Source organism: Lynx rufus, unplaced genomic scaffold (assembly GCF_022079265.1).
Source record: "Lynx rufus isolate CCGP_SWC_20201006 ecotype Redwood Valley unplaced genomic scaffold, mLynRuf1.p SCAF_18, whole genome shotgun sequence".
Classification (NCBI taxonomy): domain Eukaryota; kingdom Metazoa; phylum Chordata; class Mammalia; order Carnivora; family Felidae; genus Lynx; species Lynx rufus.
The window spans coordinates 37,617,385-37,639,560 of NW_025814832.1; the positions used below are offsets into that span (position 1 = coordinate 37,617,385).

General features: G+C 47.0%; 1 protein-coding gene across 6 annotated transcripts in view; it reads left to right on the forward strand.

The window, feature by feature from the left end:
• Positions 1–22,176, forward strand: part of PITPNC1 (phosphatidylinositol transfer protein cytoplasmic 1) — a 257,331-nt gene that overhangs the window by 118,499 nt on the left and 116,656 nt on the right. For all 6 annotated transcript variants that reach the window (XM_047081564.1, XM_047081562.1, XM_047081563.1 and 3 more), the window contains exon 2: positions 7,814–7,962. In XM_047081564.1, coding sequence (XP_046937520.1) covers positions 7,814–7,962 — 149 coding nt within the window. The remainder of the gene's footprint in view (positions 1–7,813; positions 7,963–22,176) is intronic.

The following is a 22,176-nucleotide window of genomic DNA, read 5'->3' on the forward strand; positions in this document are numbered from 1 at the left end:
CTGTGTCTCCCTCTCTCTCTGCCCCTCCCCCGTTCATGCTCTGTCTCTCTCTGTCCCAAAAATAAATAAAAACGTGGAAAAAAATTTAAAAAAAAAAAAAAAAGAAAAAAAAGAAAAAGACAGACTCTCTGTTAGATGGCCACCGTGAGGTAGGAAGCAGGTGGGAGCCACACTCACTGAAGAATGACACGTTCCCAGGCCTTTTTGAGAATTGGGATGAGGGGGGCACCTGAGTGGCTCAGTCGGTTCAGTGTGCGACTCTTGATTTCCACTCAGGTCATGATCTCTTGGTTCGTGGATTCGAGCCAGGTGTCGTGCTCTGTGCTGATGGGGCTGAGCCTGCTTTGGATCCTCTGTCTCCCTCACGCTGTCCTTCCCACGCTCACACATGTGCTCACTCTCTTTCTCGAAAGATAAACATTAGGGGCGCCTGGGTGGCTCCGTCGGTTGAGCGTCCGACTTCCGCTCAGGTCATGATCTCACAGTCTGTGAGTTGGAGCCCCGCATCGGGCTCTGTGCTGACGGCTCGGAGCCCTGGAGCCTGCTTCCGATTCTGTGTCTCCCTCTCTCTCTGCCCCTTCCCTGCTCATGCTCTGTCTCTGTCTCAAAAATAAATAAAAACTTTAAGAAAAAAAAATTTTTTTTTAAAAGATAAACATTAAAAAGGAAAAGGGCAGGGGGTGGGTATATAGGTGATGGGGATGAAGAGGTGTACTTGTGATGAGCACCGGGTGACATACGAAAGTGTTGAATCACTCTGTTGTATACCTGGAGCTAATATTACACTACGCGAACTAACTGGAATCTAAATTAAGACATTTAAAGAAAAAGGATTGTCATGGAATAGACCGCACATAAAATTCACTGTCTTGGCCGTTTTTAAGGGTATGGTTCAGGGGCATTGAGTGCACTCACAGGGCTGTGCGACCATCACCACCGTCTGCCTCCAGGACGGTTCCATCTTCCCATTACACACTAACTTCCCATCCTCCCTCGCAACTGCCATTCTACTTTCTGTCCCTGTGAAGCTGACTACTTTGTAAGTGGAAGTTCCCAGGCTTTTTTATATTTGGGAAGTGTTCAATCTGACGACCATCTAAGAAAATTTTTACAGAAAGAAGAGATCGTCTTGGGCAAAGGGTCCGATTTTCTTTGGTTTTTGCGTCATACGGGCGTGTGGCAATGCCCTGTTCTCATGCGTGTCCCTTACAGAGCCGTAGCATAACAGGGAAATGGGCAAAACAGATCTCAAGACCCAGCCAGATGCATTGCCCAACAACAGAAGGAGCGGTAACTACGGCGGTTTGGGTACAGTTTTACATTTTACAAGGCATTTTAATTTGTAAGTTTCTTCTCACTTGATTCTCACCATGGCCTGTGAGGTATTTTGTTAGTCCCATTCTAATGATAAGAAACTGTGGCTCAGATAAATAAATTGTCTAAGGTTACAAAGCTAATCAAAGGCAAAATCAGGACTTCAGCTCCAGGTTTCGATTTTAAAACCCCAGTGCTTTCCACCATAGCACGCGGTGAGCAATTATCACCTCTCTAGAGGTCCAGGTAATCGCCAGTCCTCAGAAAAGGGAAGCTTCGGGGCACCTGGGTGGCTCAGTCGGTTGGGCATCTGACTTCAGCTCGGGTCATGATCTCACAGCTTATGAGCTCGCGCTCCACGTCTGGCTCTGGAGACTACTTTGGATTCTGGTTCTCTCTCTCTCTCTCTCTCTCTCTCTCAAAAATAAACACTAAAAAAAAAAAAAAAAAAAAAAGAAGAAGAAGAAAACGGAAGCTTCCCCAAATGTATCCCTAATTGTCCGTGTTCCACTTTGTTAGCTTGGAAACGCATGGAAACGCTTTCCTGACCAGCCAGCCTCAACGAGTCTTAGTGCAGCCTAATGGCTTGAGCCTCACTCAGACCCCATGGATCTAGACCAGGGTCTAGACCAGCACGTCCAACAGAGCTATGTGAGCCACAAATGCAAGCCGCAGTGGTTTCCATTGAAAGTGGTTTAAAATTTTTCTAGTAGCCACATGAAAGTAAGAAGAAACAGGTGAAGTTCATTTGGAGAATGGATTCCAGTTACCCAGTATATCCAAACTACTATCATTTCAATATGTAATCAACATAGAAATTAGGGGTAAAAACATTTGTTGCTGTTGTTGTTGTTACCAAGTCCGCAAAATCCAGTGTGCATTTACAGTTACAGGAATCCCAAGTCAGATGCTAAATTTTCATTGGTGGCATCTGATCTGAATTTAAATTTCATAAAAGTTTCCAGTTGGAAAAGTAGATTCACATGCCCAAGGTGTTTCGACCTTGTGTAAAAGTTTTCTAGTAGCTGAATCAAGTGTCAGTTTGAGGTTTTTTTTTTTAACACTTATTTATTTTTGAGAGACAGAGCGTGAGCAGGGGAGGGGCAGAGAGCGAGAGGGAGACACAGAATCCGAAGCAGGCTCCAGGCTCCGAGCTGTCAGCACAGAACCTGATGCGGGGCTCGAACTCACAGACCGTGAGATCATGAGCTGAGCCGAAGTCAGACGCTTAACTGACTGAGCCACCCAGGCGCCCCTGTCAGTTTTAAATTTTTATTTATTTATTTTTATTTATTTATTTTTATTTTTATTTTTATTTATTTATTTATTTATTTTTTAGAGTCAGGCAGTAAATATTTTCAACTTTGCCAGGCCATGCAGTCTGTGTTGAAAGTACTCAATGCTACTGCCGTGCGGCGAAAGCCACAGAATGAACGAGTAGTGCCGTGTTCCATTGAAACTGTATTTAACAACAACCACAACCACAACCACAACTTCATTTAACAAACAAGAAACAGCCCACACGGTTTGCCGACCGCTGGTCCAGAACATTGTCCCAGTGCCTTAGCTGTGCTATGGATTACAGAATACAGTCAGCTCTAGACCCTAGTTTTCTGAGGCGGTGAAAAGCTAGACTCATTGTATCTCCCTTCCTGTGTGCAATTACAATTTTGGCACCACTTGGTGTGAAGCTCGCAGGTCACCTGAAGATAAAACATCTCAGACTCTCTTTTCGGCGGGCTCTTTGCACATCATAAGGCAGTTGCTTCGACGTCCACGTGTTGAGAGTGGAGAAAGCTGGAAGCTTTTTGACAGAGCATTTACAGTGATGTGAATCCCATGGGAAAGTCCCAAGAATGCCAAATTGTATCACCCCCTGCTCGTTCCTCTTTCCACACTGCCAGAGCGGAGACAGGCAGGAATTGCGCCCATTTCACAGCTGGAAAAACTACATGGTATCAGGTTAAGTCAGAGGGCCAGACGTTTCCCCGTGGTTATGTGGTTATGTGGCATTCATCCATTTTGATGGTAAAGGCAAAAGCACATGTAAACTCTGATTCCTGGGCTGGGGCTTTGATGTCCTGAGTCATATCTTTGGGGAATAACTCCATTCAGAATGGGTCATGTGTATTACAAAGGGTTGCCCCACTTTTCACATCTTGATATTTAGGAACGGTATTGAGACCAATGGAGGAAGAGAAAGGGGACAGGAAGGGATGAGACAGGGATTGGTTGGAAGATGACAGCCGCTTGGTTGGTGCTTTAGGGTGGGGATATATGAGAGCCTGGCCTCGCAGAGATCTCTGAAGTGCAGCACTGGCGGCGGGGGGTGGCGGGGGGTGGGGTGCAATTTAGTGAAAAATCATAGCTCAGGGTTCTCCTGAGCCTAAAACTTTGGGTCCAGTAATTCTGGCAAGGAGGACATTTCAGGTGTTGGTGGTGCTCAGTTAATAAACTATATACCCAGAGGTTCTGGCTCGGGGTCACCTTTTCTAAAATCAAGATTTGAGGTCGAACTATATTGAGTCACTTGACTGTGCCCAGTCGGAGAGTTTGCAATAGGACAGACTGAGAAAAACCCTTGGCTTCCCCAGACACGTTCGTGCCTTTTCTTTTTTTTTTTATTTTTTATTAAAAAAAAAATTTTTTTTTTAACATTTATTTATTTTTGAGACAGAGAGAGACAGAGAATGAACAGGGGAGGGGCAGAGAGAGAGGGAGACACAGAATCTGAAACAGGCTCCAGGCTCTGAGCTGTCAGCACAGAGTCCGACACGGGGCTCGAACTCACGGACCGTGAGATCATGACCTGAGCTGAAGTTGGACGCTTAACCAACCAAGCCACCCAGGCGCCCCACGTTTGTGCCTTTTCTTAAACTGTGCAGCTCTATCAAACTTGTGGCACTGTGTGCAAGTGGGAAGGATCTGAATCCCCATGATTTTTTTTTTTTTTTTTGACAATAGAGATCATTATTTGGGGTAGCTGTTCCGATGACGGCTCACACGGAGGCTCAGCCCTGCAGCACAGAGCTGTCTGGAATCGTGATTGCCTGTAATGATGATTACCCAGACTCTGGAGTTAGAACAATAGATCTTACAAAGTTAGAGCTTACTTCCTCCACAAGTCCGTATGTGAGCACAGTTTAAACAACCTGGGTCTTTCACATGGTATCAGGCTTTGGTTATTCGGCTTCTGAAATAGCAAAGTTCAGAAGCGATGGAACTCATCCATCACTTCTCCCATAATCATGGTGAGGCCCAGATGTGTTAAAGCAATTCACCTGTCAGAGAAACAAAGGCTGAAGGTGGGTAAAGAAGAAACAGTAGACCTGCGGTCACGTCCCAGCTCTGCCACCTAGAAGCCACGTGGCCCCGGAGAAAGTCAACCCTCTCTCGAGACTCAGTTTCCTAATTTGGAAGTCATCGTGAGCATGAAGTGATCGGATCTGTTATCAGTTCACTCGCTTCAAAAGTCTTAAGAGTACTTCTGAATCTTTGGATTTGCAGCCTTCATTTGACAAAGTTTGTTTGGAGACAGTGATGAGGAAGGTGGTATTTTCACTAAACTAGGGATGCAGCCTTGCAAAAAAATGGTATTCAGGAGGAAAGAAAAGACGGGTCCCCTAAAGATGGAACATTTTGGCTTCAGTACCGTCAGGTACCCCGTGAGTGCTGTGAATGCCTTCGCCGAATTTGCCCCAGTGGCTCTCAGCATTCAGTGTGCATCCGAGCCCGGTCCCCAACCGCCTCTTCCCCAAGGGTCTGGATGTCAAAGCACCGGAATGGCCTGGGATCCAACATTTTGAGGAATATGTCTGCCGACTTTGAGACCGATGGTTCAGGGACCATCTGTCCTACCCTCTACCGCGTCACTGAGAAACTGCTCGGTGCATGTGTCTGTGAGTTAATTTGTGGCTTTAAAAACAACGGCAAAACCTGTGCTTCTGGATGGCCCAGCTCAGACGGTCACAACCAGCAGAGCAGGCCTGATTTGCTTGGGAGGGAAAGGAGCGACAGCTGCAGAACGCTTGGCCATCTCTGCGTCTGGCCTTGAGTGTCCCGCCACCCCCAGTAATGTCACCTACTGCATCCAGCGTCTGTCGGTCGCCCCCAGACTGACGTTATCTTAGTGAGCTAAGGCTGGTGTCTGCCCCACAGTGGCTCGTTCAGGAGCCACTGGAATGATCAATGAGGCTGAGCAGACGGGCCCTTCTCTGGCCACTGGTGAATCAGCTGCCGGCCGCCTCGGCCTGTTCCCGTCTCCACAGAGCAGAAGCGCTTGAACCAGGGACGGCTCTTCTGTGTCAGGCATTGTCCTTAATGCCATGCATTCTTCACATGGGAGTGGGCTGGAGCTCCTGAAGACATGCGCCTTCTGCCAGACCCCTCCCCCACCCCCAACTAAAGCCCTTGGTGGCCTTTGGTTTTTGTTTTTACTTTAAAAAGTTTATTTATTTATTGTGTGAGAGAGAGAGCACAAGCTGGGGAGGAACCGAGAGAAAGCGAGAGAATCCCAGGCAGGCTCCGCGCAGCCAGCGCAGAACCTGGCACGGGGCTCGAACCCACCAACCGCAAGCCCAAGTTGGACGCTTAACCGACTCACCCACCCAGGCGCCCCTTTACCGTCTTCCTTCTTGAAAGAGCCGTAGTTAGTCTTTTTTTTTTTTTAATTTTTTTTTCAACGTTTTTATTTATTTTTGGGACAGAGAGAGACAGAGCATGAACGGGGGAGGGGCAGAGAGAGAGGGAGACACAGAATCGGAAACAGGCTCCAGGCTCCGAGCCATCAGCCCAGAGCCCGACGCGGGGCTCGAACTCACGGACCGCGAGATCGTGACCTGGCTGAAGTCGGACGCTTAACCGACTGCGCCACCCAGGCGCCCCAAAAGAGCCGTAGTTAGTCTTTATGAGCAAGAGTAAGAGCCAGTTACTAAGGGGAAGCCAGGTCAAACTTCTGATTGAAAATAAACTCAAAGATTGATTTCATCTTTGATGTTTCTCTCTCCCCTTCCTGTGTTTCTCCTCAGCACCCCCTCTTTCCCCCGATTGTGCACAGCACGTGCATGCATGTACGCACATACACGCTCACGTGAAAAGCATTTTAAGTGCGAATCATCCTGGGGAGGCGTATGGCACAGAATCGTGGCACTGCCCTTTGAGGAGACCCAGCCTGCCGTTCCCATTGTCATGGTTACTGGCCTGGCCCCCAGGGCTGGTCTCAGACCAGAGGCTTTCAGCTCTTCTTCACACTCCCCTCCCTGCACCTGCCTCACAGCGAAAGAGGGACCTTCGGAGGTGTGTGTCTTCTCAGCCTTAGAATTGACCGCACTGTTGATTTGTCCATTTCATCTGCCCCCTTAATTTAAAATCTGTTTCTCTCTCTTAGGCACACAGATAGGAGACCTACAGCCCTGCCGGCCTGGGCGCTTTGGGGAACAACCCTGAACAACCCACCATTATTTTGCTACAGACCCAAGCCCCTTTTCCCCATCCCAGGGGCCTTGATGATAGTGACACAGTGTGTCTGTTGTTTTCACACCAAATCTGCCCGAAGGACCACAGCATCCTGTCTCCTGGCTCTGAGCAGACATCCTTTTTGCAAAAGGCATTTGACCCCCTCCTCTCTCTCTCTCTCTCTCTCTCTCTCTCTCTCTCTCTCTTCCCCATCAAATTAGTTTTGCCATGTGGAAAGTACACAGGGGGAAGAAATGCCTGTTGGCCCTGGGGTTTTCAGAGAGGCAGGAAGGAGAGTGGAACAGTTGAAAAATGCAGACAGGGCAGAGAATGTTCCCATTGTATGTTGCTCCTTATTATCATTTTCCTGTAAGTAGACGTGGCTTCTGGGAACCTCAGGCTGGAAGGCTCCACACTGTGGGTGCAATTGGATAAAAAAGAGTTAAAGACTCTGTAGATTCGCCTCTTTGCGGATCAGTCTGTAGAATACAGGTTCCATTCTTGGTGGGGCTCGGTCATCTGGAGTTTGCTAAAGCTTCGAGGTGATTCTAATGTCCAGCCACTCTTGAGAACTGCAGATCTAGGGGACAGAGAACTCCAGGAGAGTTTGAGACTGATGACGGAAGAGATAGGTGACATCTAGTCCACTTCTGCCCAGCAATGCAGTTAATTAGGCAGAGAAGGGACAGAAATAACACTTCCTGGCCTGTTTGTTGCCAAACAAAATCGGACTTTAGCACCATTTAACCCTGTAGGGCTGATGCTCTGCAACCCCTCCCCCCCCCCGCCGCTTAGACTGCCAGCCACCCCAGCAAGCATCACCAGGGTGATGTAGAACATTCACAGGAACACGCCGTATCTACACTCTACTCACAACTGGTTCTCCTCCCCGCTCCGGAGGAAAAACAACGCCAGGCCCACATGTCTGCCTTCTTTTCTGGCAGAAAGTGCTGACCATAGATGCTTGCCACGCCGTGGAAGTTGGGGGGGATGTTTTCGAAGGCAAGCGGCGGGGCTGACCTTTCTCTCACTGTGTGTTTTGTAGTACAAAATCGGACAGCTGTACATGATCAGCAAGCACAGCCACGAACAGAGCGACCGAGGAGAAGGGGTGGAGGTGGTCCAGAATGAGCCCTTTGAGGATCCTCACCATGGCAACGGGCAGTTCACCGAGAAGCGGGTGTATCTCAACAGGTAAGTCACGGCAGCCGGCCATCCACCTGCAGGCTCTCCCACGCCACCCCACGGCCGAGCTGGAGGCGGTGTGTGGGATAAAAAGGTGACCTGAAAAGTCACTACATTTGCCCGCTCCATCCACCAGTCTCGTAGCTTCCCCAAAACAGAGTCCCCTGCCTTCGGCAAGAGAGTCCCCAACTGCATTTTCATGAGGAGGGGCTTTCCTCTTCCATTTCCCACCCGCTGGATGACGTGTTCAGATGAAATTTGGTCTAAAGGGTTACAGAGCTTTGTCTCCTACCCCTGGTTCGGTGTTAGCAGCGGGAAAGAGATGGCTTTGCCTGAGGGTTGTAGAGACGTGCCAAAGATCGCAGTGTGCCGTTGGGGTCTTGACTTGGTAAGCGTTCTCGTTCCCGCCAGGTGACCACTCGGGTGTTCACAAAGGGAACTGACAATGAACGCTTGTCGTTGCTTCTTTGGAAGGGTAAACAAGCAAGGATTATAACCCAGCACTCATCGGGACAGCCGTTTCTGCTTTGCAAAGCGTATTCTTTAATCTCTTGCTGTTTTCTTACCATTAATGGCATAGTTGATTATCGGGGCTTGTCTGACCTTCTTCCCACCCAATACCCATTTCCAGCCCGTTTTCTTCCATTTTTTCTCTTCCAGGTCAGGACATTTGTATACTCACTGGAAATATATTTTATTGAAATTAACTGTCTGCTCCAGTGAACCAGTGGATGACTGGTTTGATCTTTGCTACCGTTTCTGTGCATACTCTTTACCCCCACCTACGGCTCCTCCTGTTGGCCCCGATGTGATCATTCAGAAAGCATTTCCAACATAATAACTGGACAGCGCCCCAGTTTATTCACTGATACTCGTGAATATTTATCCATTCTTTGTGCCTTGACCAGGAGACATTTCTGAGAGGAGCCACACTGGGACTCTGCCATGCCCACATGGCCTCCACCTTCCAGCAAGCACAAGTGGACTATTCCTTCTCGATGGGTGCATTTGGGTCCTGTCACTACGGTGTGTGGAAATCTCTCAGGCCGATATCCTGACAGTGAAGGCCATGGGCTGATTAAACTGACATGTTTTAATCTACCCAGGGATGCAGTATCAGGGAATTCCTGAGTCACGATGAAATGCAAATGAGATTGATCTTATTCATCTATTAGGAGCTGTGAATTCGCAGGATTTGGAACCCATTCAGCCTCCAGCCAGCTGCCGATTCGCAAGAGTAGCTGAGCTCTGGGACTGGTCTAGGGATGACTTCCTTACAGAGACCGGTTTCTCAGTGTGCTGCTTTGGCATTCTTAGTGTGGAGGGTGAAAATCAAATACTGAGCAGGAATCACCTGTGCAGAGCAAAGAGGAGTGAGCATGATGTAAGAAAATAGATACAGACCTATGGAAAATTCCATTCCTTGGCAGACAATTGCCTTTTCCTAAATTATTGCTTAGGAAATGTTCCCTACATACCAAATTAAAAAAAAAAATTAGAAAACTTCATCCTGGGGTGTCTGTGTTGGCTCAGCAGGTTGAGCATCCAACTCTTTTTTTTCTTTTTTAATTTTCTTTTTTTTTTAATTTACATCCAAATTACTTAGCATATAGCGCAACAATGATTTCAGGAGTAGATTCCTTAATACCCCTTACCCATTTAGTCCATCCCCCCCCCCACAACCCCCCAGTAACCCTCTGCTTGTTCTCCATATTTAAGAGTCTCTTACGCTTTGTCCTCCTCCTTGTTTTTATATTATTTTTGTTTCCCCTCCCTTATGTTCATCTGTTTTGTCTCTTAAATTCCTCATAGGAGTGAAGTCATATGATATTTGTCTTTCTCTGACTGATTAATTTCGCTTAGCGTAATATCCTCCAGTTCCATCCACGTAGTTGCAAATGGCAAGGTTTCATTCTTTTTGATCGCCGAGCAATACTCCATTGTATATGTACACCTCATCTTCTTTATCCATCCATCCATCGATGGACATTTGGGCTCTTTCCATACTTTGGCTATTGTCGATAGTGCTGCTATAAACATGGGGGTGCATGTGTCCCTTTGAAACAGCACACCTGTATCCCTTGGTTAAAGACCTAATAGTGCAGTTGCTGGGTCATAGGGTCGTTCTATTTTTAGTTTTTTGAGGAACCTCCGTACTGTTTTCCAGAGTGGCTGCACCAGTTTGCATTCCCACCAGCAGTGCAAGAGAGATCCTCTTTTCCCGCATCCTCGCCAACATCTGTTGTTGCACAAGTTGTTAATGTTAGCCATTCTGACAGGTGTGAGGTGGTATCTCAGTGTGGCTTCGATTTGTATCTCCCTGATGATGAATGATGTTGAGCATTTTTTCATGTGGCGGTTGGCCATCTGGATGTCTTCTTTGGAGAAGTGTCTATGCATGTCTTTTGCTCATTTCTTCACTGGATTATTTGTTTTTTGGGTGTTGAGTTTGGTAAGTTCTTTACAGATTTTGGATACTAACTCTTTATCTGGTATGTCGTTTGCAAATGTCTTCTCCCATTCTGTCTTTTAGTTTTGCAGATTGTTTCCTTTGCTGTGCAGAAGCTTTTTATTTTAATGAGTTCCCAGTAGTTCATTTTTGCTTTGTTTCCCTTGCCTCCAGAGCCGCATTGAGTAAGAAGTTGCTGCGGCCAAGATCAAAGAGGTTTTTGCCTGCTTTCTCCTCAAGGATTCTGATGGCTTCCTGTCTTACATTTAGGTCTTTCATCCATTTTGAGTTTATTTTTGTGTCTGGTGTAAGAAAGTGGTCCAGGTTCATTCTTCTGCATGTCGCTGTCCAGTTTTCCCAGCACCACTGCTGAAGAGACTGTCTCTATTCCATTGGATATTCTTTCCTGTTTTGTCAGAGATCAGTTGGCCATACGTTTGTGGGTCCATTTCTGGGTTCTCTGTTCTGTTCCATTGATCTGAGTGTCTGTTCTTCTTTTTTTTTTTTTTAATTTTTTTTAATGTTTATATATTTTTGAGAGACAGAGATAGAGAGACAGAGAGTGAGCTCAGGAGGGGCAGAGAAAGAGAGACACAGAATCCGAAGCAGGCTCCAGGCTCCAAGCTGTCAGCATAGAGCCCAGTGTGGGGCTGGAACTCATGAACCACGAGATCATGACCTGAGCTGAAGTCGGACGCTTAACCGACTCAGCCACCCAGGTGCCCCTGAGTGTCTGTTCTTGTGCCAGAGCATCCAACTCTCGATTACAGCTCAGGTTCTGATCTCAAAGTTTGTGGTATCGAGCCCTCACTACATTAGCCTCCTCGCTAATAGCATTGGATTCTCTCTCCCTGTCTCTCTGCCCTTCCTCCACTCTCTCTCTTTCTCTCTCTCTCTCTCTCTCTAATAGCACTGGATTCTCTCTCCCTCTGTCTCTGTCCCCTTCCCCCATAGCGCTGGATTCTCTCTTCCTCTCTCTCTGGCCCACCTCCACTCTCTTTTTCTCTGTCTCTCTCTGTCTGTCTCTCTCAAAATAAATAAACAAAAACTTAAAAAAAATAAACCTCGATCTTTTCCTGAAACAGAGCAAGAACTGTCCAGCTGTCTGTGTCATGGCTGTTTTCTCTATCAGAATATATGATGTTTATTTTAAAGGAGAATAATAAACATTAGTAAGAGGGAAATTTGTTATAAATAGAATATCTGGACTTCCAGTAATAGAAACTAAAGAGATGAATGTGGACCCTCCGCCCCGCACCTCCTGTGACAAACACAGGATGAAATATAACAATATAAAGCTGGCTCAAAACAAAGAAAGGGAAATCCTCAGGTACAAGAAATAAAGAGGAAACGCAAACCAGAGTGGAAAGCTGATGAGCTATGGCTCCAGATGCTGGGATATGTCAGAACTGACATACAGGGAATGTCGTGCCCATAAGGAGACAGGAAATGTGGGTTTGGGCCCCTACAAACGGGGACTTGGAGCTGAGAGTCGTGCACAAAAATTGTTCCTAACGATCGAGTACTCAGAGAGGTTACCACTCAGAGGCACACATGGACAGAACTACTAAAGGTTTTATTAGAAGTAGAAGGAAATTGAGCCCAAGAAGGAGGAGTGGAGGATCCAAAAGTAATAAGCCAAGAAATTGGTAAACATCTCAGTGAGTCTGAATCAGCAATAGGATGTTTTAAAAATCCTGTTAATGGGCCTATACCCTTGGAATTTAAATAATGGACAATGATAGAAGATGAGAGGGTGGTAATTATCGTAAAAAAAAAAAACACTGTCAGTTGCTAATATTGTTTAAGAGGAGGAGACAAATGTTGATTGATTTAAAAACTTTTAAGGCATGTGTGCATATTCAAAAATGTAAAGATGACCTCTAAAGAAATGGTAAAACACTACAAAACTCCCAAGAGAAAATGTGATCCATCAGACAGAAAGCAGAGTAAGAACAGAGACAAGCCTACAAAAGGCATGGTAAACAGAAAATGTAAATTTGGGGGGTGCCCGGGTGGCTCAACTGGTTAAGCATTGGACTGTTGATATTTGCTCACGGTTCACGGCATCAAGCCCCTCATTGGGCTCTTCACTGACATCGTGCAGCCTGCTTAGGATTCTCTCTTTCCCTCACTCTGCCCCTCCTCTGTGCTCACTGCCGCTCACTCTCTCTCTCTCTCTCAAAATAAAGAAATAAACTTTAAAAAAAAACATAAATTTTGATGGTAAGATAAAGCAAAATATATCAGTGGTCACACTGAAGGTTTGTAAGTTAAATCCCACACCTGAACCAGCTCAACAAACATAGGACCACACTGACAAAAATCACAGGTAGCCTGAAGTTATAACTGGAGATTTTCATATACCTGTTGAATAAATGGATAGAGCAAATAGCCAAATTAATCTAGCACACGTAGAGCAGATGTAAACAGCAGAATTAGAACTTTGATGTAGTGGACATTAATAGACCCTAGTACCAACATGCTTTTCTCTTTCTACTTCTTCTTCTTTTTTTTTTTTAAGGTTTATTTTTGAGTGAGAGAGAGTGGCAGAGAGAGAGGGGGATAGAGAATCCCAAGCAAGTTCTACACGGTCAGTGTAGAGCCCAATGTGGGGCTCGAACTCATGAACCATGAGATCGTGACCTCAGCCGAAGTTGGACGCTCAACCGAGCCACCCCGGTGCCCCACCGACCTGCTTTTCATAAACACATGAAAATGCACAAAAAACTGACAACACACTAGGCAAGAAATCAGTCTCAACAAGTACCAGAATATCAGTATCATGTAGATCCTGTTTGCTGGTTACAAAGCCCTACAATAAGAAATTGACAACAACAAGTCAACTTCCTCATCATTCAGAAATGGAAAAATTTTTAAATAATTCATGGGATAAAAATGTCCATACTCCCTTTCTCGGCCACCTTTGCAGTTAGGGATGGCCATGTGACGTAGTTATGGCCAACGAGATGTAAGGTTTTTCTCCCTGATGAAGAGTCTGGCACCCAGCTGGCTCAGGGTAGAGCACATGACTCTTGATCTCTGGGTTGTGACCTCGATACCGCACTCGGTTGGGCGTAGAGAGATTACTTAAAATCAAAAATCTTAAAAACACAGAGAGAGAGAAAGATGTCCAAGAGGCATAATCTTGCTCTAAGAAAGGGAGGAAATGAGAGGAGACTTCTGGGAAGGTAACTGACAGTGTCTACCACCCGGACCTTGACAATAAAACTGAACAGTAGTGCAAGAAGGAAACTGATAGACCAATCTCTGTTAAGAACACAGACGTGAAAAGCCCATATAAAACATTAGCAGATCAAATACCTCGGAGAATAACAATAATAATCATGGTAATAATATAAATCATGACTCGACCAGATTCTCATACTGTTAACACCAATATGGGAATTCAGCAAGATTGCTGGGGATAAAATCCATGTACAAAATCAGCAGTATTATACAGCAGGAACAATAAGTGGAAAATGTAACTTTGAAAAAATTCCATTAGAGGGGTGCCTGGGTAGCTCAATCTGTTGAGCCTCCAACTCTTGATTTTGCCTCAGGTCATGATCCTAGGGTCATGGGCTCGAGCCCCACGTCGGGCTTGGCACTGAGCATGGATGGAGCCTGCTTGGGATTTTTTTCTCTCTCTCTCCCCCCTCCCCTCTCCCCTGCCCTCTCTCTATCTCTTTCTCTCTCTCTCTCTGGAAAAAAAAAAAATCCATTATAATAGAAAAAGGATAGGCAAAGAAATTTAAAGGTACCCAGTAATCAATCTACAAGATATACAACATCTTTTTGGAGGAAAAAAAAACAAAACAAAACAGTAGAGGAGGACATTTTTATCTTTTTAAAGTAGGCTCCATGCCCCCACCTGTGGCTCGAAGTCACAATCCTGTGACCAAGTGTCACATGCTCCACTGACTGAGCCAGCCACACATCCCAGTGGAGGACATTTTTAAAAACCCTAGACAGGGACACCTGGCTGGCTCAGTCAGTGGACCATGTGACTCTTGTCAGGGTCATGAGTTCAAGCCCCACACTGGGTGTAAAGCTTACAAAAACAAAACAAAACCAAAAGCACCCAAAATAACAACCTAGACAAGTGGTAACGTTCATGGATAGGAAATGCCGTATTATAAAGTTGCCATCAATTCCCAAATTAATTATAAATTTAATACAAATGTAATTAAAATGCCAACAGGGTTGTTTCTAAAATAGAGTTTGAGAATATAATTCTAAAATTCCTAGTTATTATAGCCTTATAATGAGGTTTGGTATCTAGTGGGGCAAGTCCCTTCTACTTATTCAATTTTTCCAAAATTGTTAATATGAATGTTAAGATCAGAGAACCACCAATGATGTGAAGAATGACTGAAAAAACCAAGGGCATTTAACCTGGAAAGGCCAGACTCAGGGTATGTAATGGTGTAGGCAGGTGGGAAGAGAATTAGACATGCATATTCGATACGACCTCCAGGGGACCAACTGGACCAAGACCAATGGGTAAGAATGCCAGGAGAAAGGTCTAGGCTCAGTTTAAGGAAGGAATCTAAGTGCGTGTGTGAGAACCCAGAAGGGTGCCTTAAGAGTCCGTTATGCTTTTGCTGGGGATGCCTGAACATGAGCGGGGCTCCCACCTACCAGACTGTCCTTGAGCAGATTTGAACATCAAATAGGTGGTTAAACTGGGCACCCTTTCAGATCCTTTTCAACCTTAATTTTCTATGCTCAAAGTAAGTGGCAGACATTATCCTGACTCACCTCCAGCATTCGTAAATGAGTAACCAATGAGACATTGGAGAAAAGTACTTTCTGTTCCCTTTGCACGAGTCTGAACTAGGTCCATCATTTTATAACATAAAAGACTCTTGGTATATTTGGAAGAGTGTGGCACATCTCTTAGGACCAGGGAGATGATGGTTTGGTAAGAGAAAAAGAAAAAATGTCTATGCGACGTACTAGAAAATAAGAATATGGATCTCCGTAATCATAAAAGAACACCAGATCTGTTACTTTGTTACACACTGGAGCCACCTTGAGTTAATCATGTCCTGCACGCACAGGTCATGGGACTGCTGTCTTGGCAAGGCTGCTTCCTAATTGAAATTCATCAAATAGGTACTTATTGGAACTTTAAACGTATAGTGAATTGTTCCTCTATTAGGATCGCTTAGTAAGTAACACGTGGCCTTTGCCTTCTGATCAAAGCAAGATCTGGGCTGACAGTGTTTAGCTAATTTGCGAGTCTATCTGTCCATCTTGGGAATGGTGTCAGGGAGGAAAATCTTTTGCTCAGCCCACTTAGACTCGGTGAGCGGGGGCCTGCAAACTAAACTAAAACTGACGGATTTGTGGGAGAAAAGACATTTGTTTTATTCATGGATGTACATGGGAGCCCCCCAAAAAACAGTTAGAGTTTGGGGCTTATATGCCATTTTACTAGGGGGCGAGCAGGGTGGGGGGGAAAGGCACTTCTGGAAGAAACAAATGGCTTTCATGAAAAACAAACGGGACTTGAGGAGGGTGGATAGGAGATATGATAGTTTTGTGACAGCGGCTGTTTATTAGCCAGTTTCTTATCTCGATGGTAACTTCTCACCTCTGGTGATAGGAGTCAGTCTTCCCTGGTTGTGAATTTCCTGGGGAGGGGATTTATGACAGCTGAATTCTTTCGAGAGGCTCCGCTTTTATGCTGATAAGGGCAGTTCAGTGAAAGCATCTTCCTGCAACTGTTGATTCTCAAATATCTTCAGCTCCAAATAATTCTTACACTGGTGTGGGTGGCATCTTGGAGACCCCTTTGCCAGCCGCAGGGAAGTGGGTTCTGAGAGCTGGACTGGCATTAGCTGAGACGTCACAGTGCCCACTTAATAATTTACACGCAGGAACATCTGTGTCCCGTGAACCCGCATTCACGAGCCGGCAAAGTGAGTGAATTTTCTCCCTTACATCAACCTAAATTTTTTTTTTTTTTTACGTGTATTTATTTTTGAGAGACAGGGAGAGACAGAGCCCAAGTGGGGGAGGGGCAGAGAGAGAAGGAGACCCAGAATCCGAAGCAGTCTCCAGGCTCTGAGCTGTCAGCACAAGGCCCGACGTGAAGCTTGAACTCCCAAAAATCGTGACCTGAGCCGAAGTCGAATGCTCAACCGACTGAGCCACTCAGGCGCCCCTCCTTATGTCATGTGGGAAGGCAAATCCCATTTAGAGATAGGTTTATCAGTCTGTTCTTACTGGAGTTACTCAGAGCCTGGGTAGTCAGAGCCTTCTCTCGGAGTCTGACCTGAGCAGAAAGGACATTTCGTGGAAGGATGTCAGTGGCCCACAGAACTGCCTGCAGGCTTGAGAACGGGCAGCTGCCTGGGCACCTGCGAGGGGCCAAGGGCAGCAGACAGACTCCATTCCTCCAGCACCACCACGACTGCCATGGATGGGTCCAAATTGTCCCTTTTTTTTCTTTCTTGCTATCGCTTACTCCAAAATCCCAACACAAGCATCCCACTGAGTTTCCGATCCAGGCTCGGGCTGCCAGTGAGTGGGGAGAGGGGCTTCCAGGCTGGTTTCCAAAGTGGCTGCATTTTACATTCCCTCCAGCAAATGTGTGAGGATGCCAACTTCTCCACGTAATCACTGCCCCTTGCCATTGTCTGTCTTTTTGATTCTAGCCATCCTCCTGGGTGTGAAATGGTATCTCATTTTGGTTTCGATTGGCATTTCCCCTCATGACTAATGACCGTTGAGAATCTCTTCTTGTGCTCGTTGGCCATTTATTGGAGAAATGGCTGTTGTTGTCTTTTGCCCATTTTTAAATGGAGTCTAATGTCTTTCGAAAATGCCATCCGTCCTTTTATTGCTTGTATCTCATCTCCCAGGGAGGGGATTCCTCGGGCCCCTCCCTACGGCGTCTGAGGCACCGCTGGGTGCACCGTTCATTTCGGCGGTTGCCTCATACGCTCGGAACATTACATTACTTCTCCTACGTTAGCACATTTGGTGATTGTCCTTGGGCCTTCGATCCAGTTCAGTTAACCAAATAAGTGGTATTTCTTGGCTTGGCTTCAAACAAATCCCCGTTTCAACTGGCATCCAGGGAAAGGAGGCGAGATACTCATCAGTCTCTCAAATAGTGATTCTAAATAAAACCTGTCTCCCAGAATCAGATGCGGGTGGGTCTTTTCTCTGGTCCCTTTGCATTTTCTTTTCGTCTGCAGCATCTCTCCTGTCCCTCCCCATGAAGCCCAGGAGGGGAGGCATTCAGGGATGGGGGTGGGGGGCATGGGAGAAAAGAGGGAGCCTATTTCTAGGCTTGTTTTTCAGTCATGAAGTGTCATGTTCTTCCCCACCACGGCTGCTGGATTAATTAGGCCGTGCTGGCAGCTGCCCGTCAGGGAGGGTTGCCAGCTTTTATGACGGTGATTCCGCCCAATGCCTGAATCCATCTAATGACAAGGACCACCTTTCTCCTGTTCCGTGGCCCTGGCCTTCCAGGGTCACTCTCCTGGCCTCTGTGTGTCGCTGGGTAAGAGAGGGCCCAACTTCCCCAAGCTACGAGTCCTGTTTGGGCAAGCAAAGCCGCCCGCCGGTCACTTTGCCCACCAGCTCGTTGGTCCAGCTTGGTTGCCAGGGCTTGGCTCTTTCTCTCACGTTGCCTCTCTCTTCTCCCAGGTCTGCCAGATCTGCCAAGCAGATCGGTCTCATCTCTTAGAGCTTGCCCACAGTAAGAGCTCAGTGCCCAGAGCTTGTGTGGCCTGGGGAGAGCCCGCTGCCCAGGCAACAGGTCATAGAGAGATTGTCGGGGTCAAAGATCCTGACCTGCGGGCTTACGTCCTTGCCGTGTTGAAAGAATCTTTATGGTCAGTATTGAATGTTCGGAGTCAACCGTTACTCATTCAGGAAATAGCCGTTGGTGCCTGCTGTGTGCCAGGCACTGTCCTAGGTGCTGGGCATGCAGCAGGGGCAGAACGAGGATCCCTGTCCTGGGGGATCTTACCTTCTAGGTGGGAGTGACAGTGCGCAGTGGCCATAACGTGTGGGAACATCAGATATTTCATTTTGTAATGTTTATTTATTTTAAAAAATTGTTAAGTGTTTATTTACTTTTGAGAGAGAGAGAGACAAGAGCGTGAGTGGGGGAGGGGCAGCGAGAGAGGGAGACACAGAATCCGAAGCAGGCTCCAGGCTCTGAGCTGTCAGCACAGAGCTCGATGCAGAGCCAGAACCCACGGATCGTGAAATCATGACCCCAGCCAAAGTCGGACGCCCCACCGACTGAGCCACCCAGGCGCCCCTGAACGTCAAGTGTTTTAGAATATTCCATCTTACATATTCTACGTAAATGTATAGTCAGTATGTAAGCGTTGAATATAATATTCAATAAATGAGATCGATTAACCTACTGTGTTTTGTATACTGGAGAAGTAGAACATGTGAGCGACTTCCTCCCAGCGTGCCTTTCAGTCCATGCAATTCTGCTCCGTTCCGTCTCAGTCCTTAAGAACATGCTGCACATTCTCACGTTGCCAGGATCGCTCCCTTCTGCTCCTCATTCACCTTCTCCCATGGGAACTCACAGGAACAGAATGTTGGCCTGGCTGGATCTGAAAAGAACTGGAACGTCCATCCAGTCAAACACGTGCCACCTTGGTTCTGCCTCACTCCTGACCGGTGCCACTGACATCACGCGGCCCTCTCCCTTGAGTGCTTCCCAGCGTGCTAGCCGTGTTACCATAACGCTGTCCGAGCACAGCCTTCCAAGAACTGACACACAGGCAGACCTTTTTTTCCCAGAATCCCAATGCAAACTGCTCTTAAAAAACATTTTTTTTAATGCCTACTCATTTTTGAGAGAGAGAGAGAGAGAGACAGAATCCAAACACAGGGAAACATAGAATCCAAAGCAGGCTCCAGGCTCTGAGCTGTCGGCGCAGAATCCGACACGGGGCTCGAACCTACGAACCGCGATCTCATGCCCTGAGCCGAAGTCGGCCGCTTAACTAACTGAGCCACTCAGGTGCCCCCAAACTACTCTTTTAAGTAGGGAGAGCGGTGGTGGCGTGTAAGTGAAATTACGAGCAGAATTCAAAGACCAGCCAGAATAGTCATTAATCGGAGATGAGCATACGCGGAACTGGGTACCGACGATTCTTATCAAATAATTGTCAGATGCCAGGTTGGAAAGAAAAGGTGAGAACATCCCTCCTGGACCAGCGGGAAATGAGGTTCTAAAAGGTAGCCTCGTCCTTTTTAGAAGTCCCTCAAGTGGGCTTTGCTTATGTGAGCACAGTCTCCGCATCGACAGTGACACGTTTCAGGGACACTGTGAGAAACGCCTGAGCAAAGGGAACCCAGACGGGCTGTCTTTCTGCGGGGAGTGTTTTAAGTCCAAAAGGTGGTTGATTCTAGTGCTGCGTATCCCGCACGAGTCGGTGGGTAGAACAGCTCAAATAAAGATTCTGGTGCAGACCATCATAACTGTGATCCCCGTGGAGAAAATGAAATTAGACTCCATTTAGACCACATCTGGCCTAATGATGTTCAGTACCTCCTGGGGCCAAAAAAATATTCCCAAACGAGCCTAGATTGCAAAGAGAGGTTAGATATCAGGGCGAGTCTGCCCCGCTCCCCCAACCTCTCATTTGTGACAACCAAAAATGTTTCCAGACTTGGTCAAATGCGCCCCCCGCCGGGGCGGGGTGTAGAATCCCCCCCCCCCACCACTGCCCCATTGAGAACCAGTGCTCTAGGGTGACGACCATACCAGTTTGCCCAGGACTGGAGAATTCTGGCATGTAGGACTTGTAGCACTAAAAGCAGGACAGCCTCATGTAGACTGGGATGGGTGGGTCACCTGGGTGTGTCATTGATAGGTTCTGTGTTTCATACTAGAGTTTAAAAGTGGAAAAAATACATAAAAGTGAAAAGCCAAGCGTTTTGAAAAGTCTGTCTTTGGGGGGCATTGACAGAGGTGTTTGGGCAACAGTATCATTCCACGTCAGCATGTTTTACGATTCTGTAAAGGCTTCAGGGTTTTGTCTGTCCGTCTGTCCTTTTCCTCCGTGCCTCTGAAGCCTGACATGGTGATACGGGCCATTGGGAGGTCTGGTCCCGGCCAGTGGATCAAGAGGACATGATTCAAACCGTGCCACCATTCCAGAAGAGAGACTCTTAAAATTTTTTTTTTTTATTGATGTTTATTTATCTTTGAGAGAGAGAAAGAGACAGAGTGCAAGAGGGGGAGGGACAGAGAGAGAGGGAAACATAGAATCCGAAACAGGCTCCAGGCTCCCAGCTGTCAGCACAGAGCCTGACACCGGGCTCGAACCCACGAACTGTGAGATCATGACCTGAGCCAGAGTTGGACACTTAACCAACTGAGCCACCCAGGCGCCCCCTCCAGAAGAGAGACTCTTGTTTGACACCTGGGAGTGAGTTTGAGTGACAGACTTCTCCTTAGAATTGGAGGCTGTGTGACAGTGTACATCATGAAAGTGACAGCAGCAGTGGGGACTAATTTAATTCCATTTTCCTTTGCAGCCCTGATAAATCATTGCCACGGGGAAAAATAAATTTTACTTCCTCAGACAAAAATGATTTGAATAATGATGTGCTCTGGGGAAAGTGGGGGCTGAGAGAAAGTCTGTTAGTGGGATTAAAATATTTGAATATTGTATCATGGAACTTTCTGCCAATGCCTCCTGCCCCCGGCCCGGTAAATGGCTTGTAGTGAGAGGTTTTCCTTCCTAGACTAATTGAAGAATCCTATAAAGTGGCATCAGCCCTCTTGCCTGAATGTTGTGGGGTTTTTTTAGGGCGTCGCTTTGGAAAAGGCAGCTTTTTCCAGTGCTTCGTATCCTGGATGAGTTGGTGGATGAAACACCTGAGCTAAAGATTCTAGGGGCTGAAGTCCTGACCACGTACAAATAGGAAAGGTCTTGGCGTGGATAGAAAATTGCTGGTGCTTTTCAGCCAGTCTCCTTCCAGGAAAGGGTTGTCGAATAGGGATGTGGTTCTTCTGGGAGGCTGTCCAAGTGACCTGGGGTCTGAGTTATGGAGGGAGGGGGCTGGGACCCCAGAGTGCCATGCCTCAAGAGCCTAATGCGTATGGGGAGGGGTTCCGCCCCCAGCATGGACAGTGGAGAATAGGCTCTGATGCTTGTAGGGAGACCTAGGTACTTGATCTTGGTCCGAGCTAGAGAATGCCTAGCTTTCTTTGGGGGAGATTCTACAATGCTGTTCCAGTCCATTCTGTTCCAGTCCGTTAACAGCCCAGGGAAGCCACCTGCCCGTGAGTAGAAGCCGTGTCTTCCTACACCACCTGCTGACACGCATCGCTCTGGGCTCTGGGGCAGAAAGGAGGGAGCCCCGGGGGGAGTTGTGCTCGTGCCCATTTCCTGCAAAGCAAGCCCAGCGCGATTTTCCCACCCTGCACGTCAACCCTGGTTGCCCTGCTGCTTCCGCGACAGAAAGGATAAATCAAAGGCAAAAGCTATAAAAACCCCCGTCAGGAAGCAGCTCGTTCCTTTCAAGCAGTGTGAACGTAAGGTAAATGAGCAGTTACTGCAGACCTGATTTTACGGGAGTGAGACGTTGTGCGGGAGAGCGGCAAGAAAAATCGCGATGCGGGGCAGAAAATGCTCCTGCCCACGCCGCCCAGCCCACCGGAGAGCGGTGGCCCTCTGTCTGACACCCCCCCAACTTCGGGGAAGCCTTGGGTCCCCCATTTGATTTGGCCCTGATGAGCCGCCCGGAGCTTTGGGTTAGGTCCGGCTGGC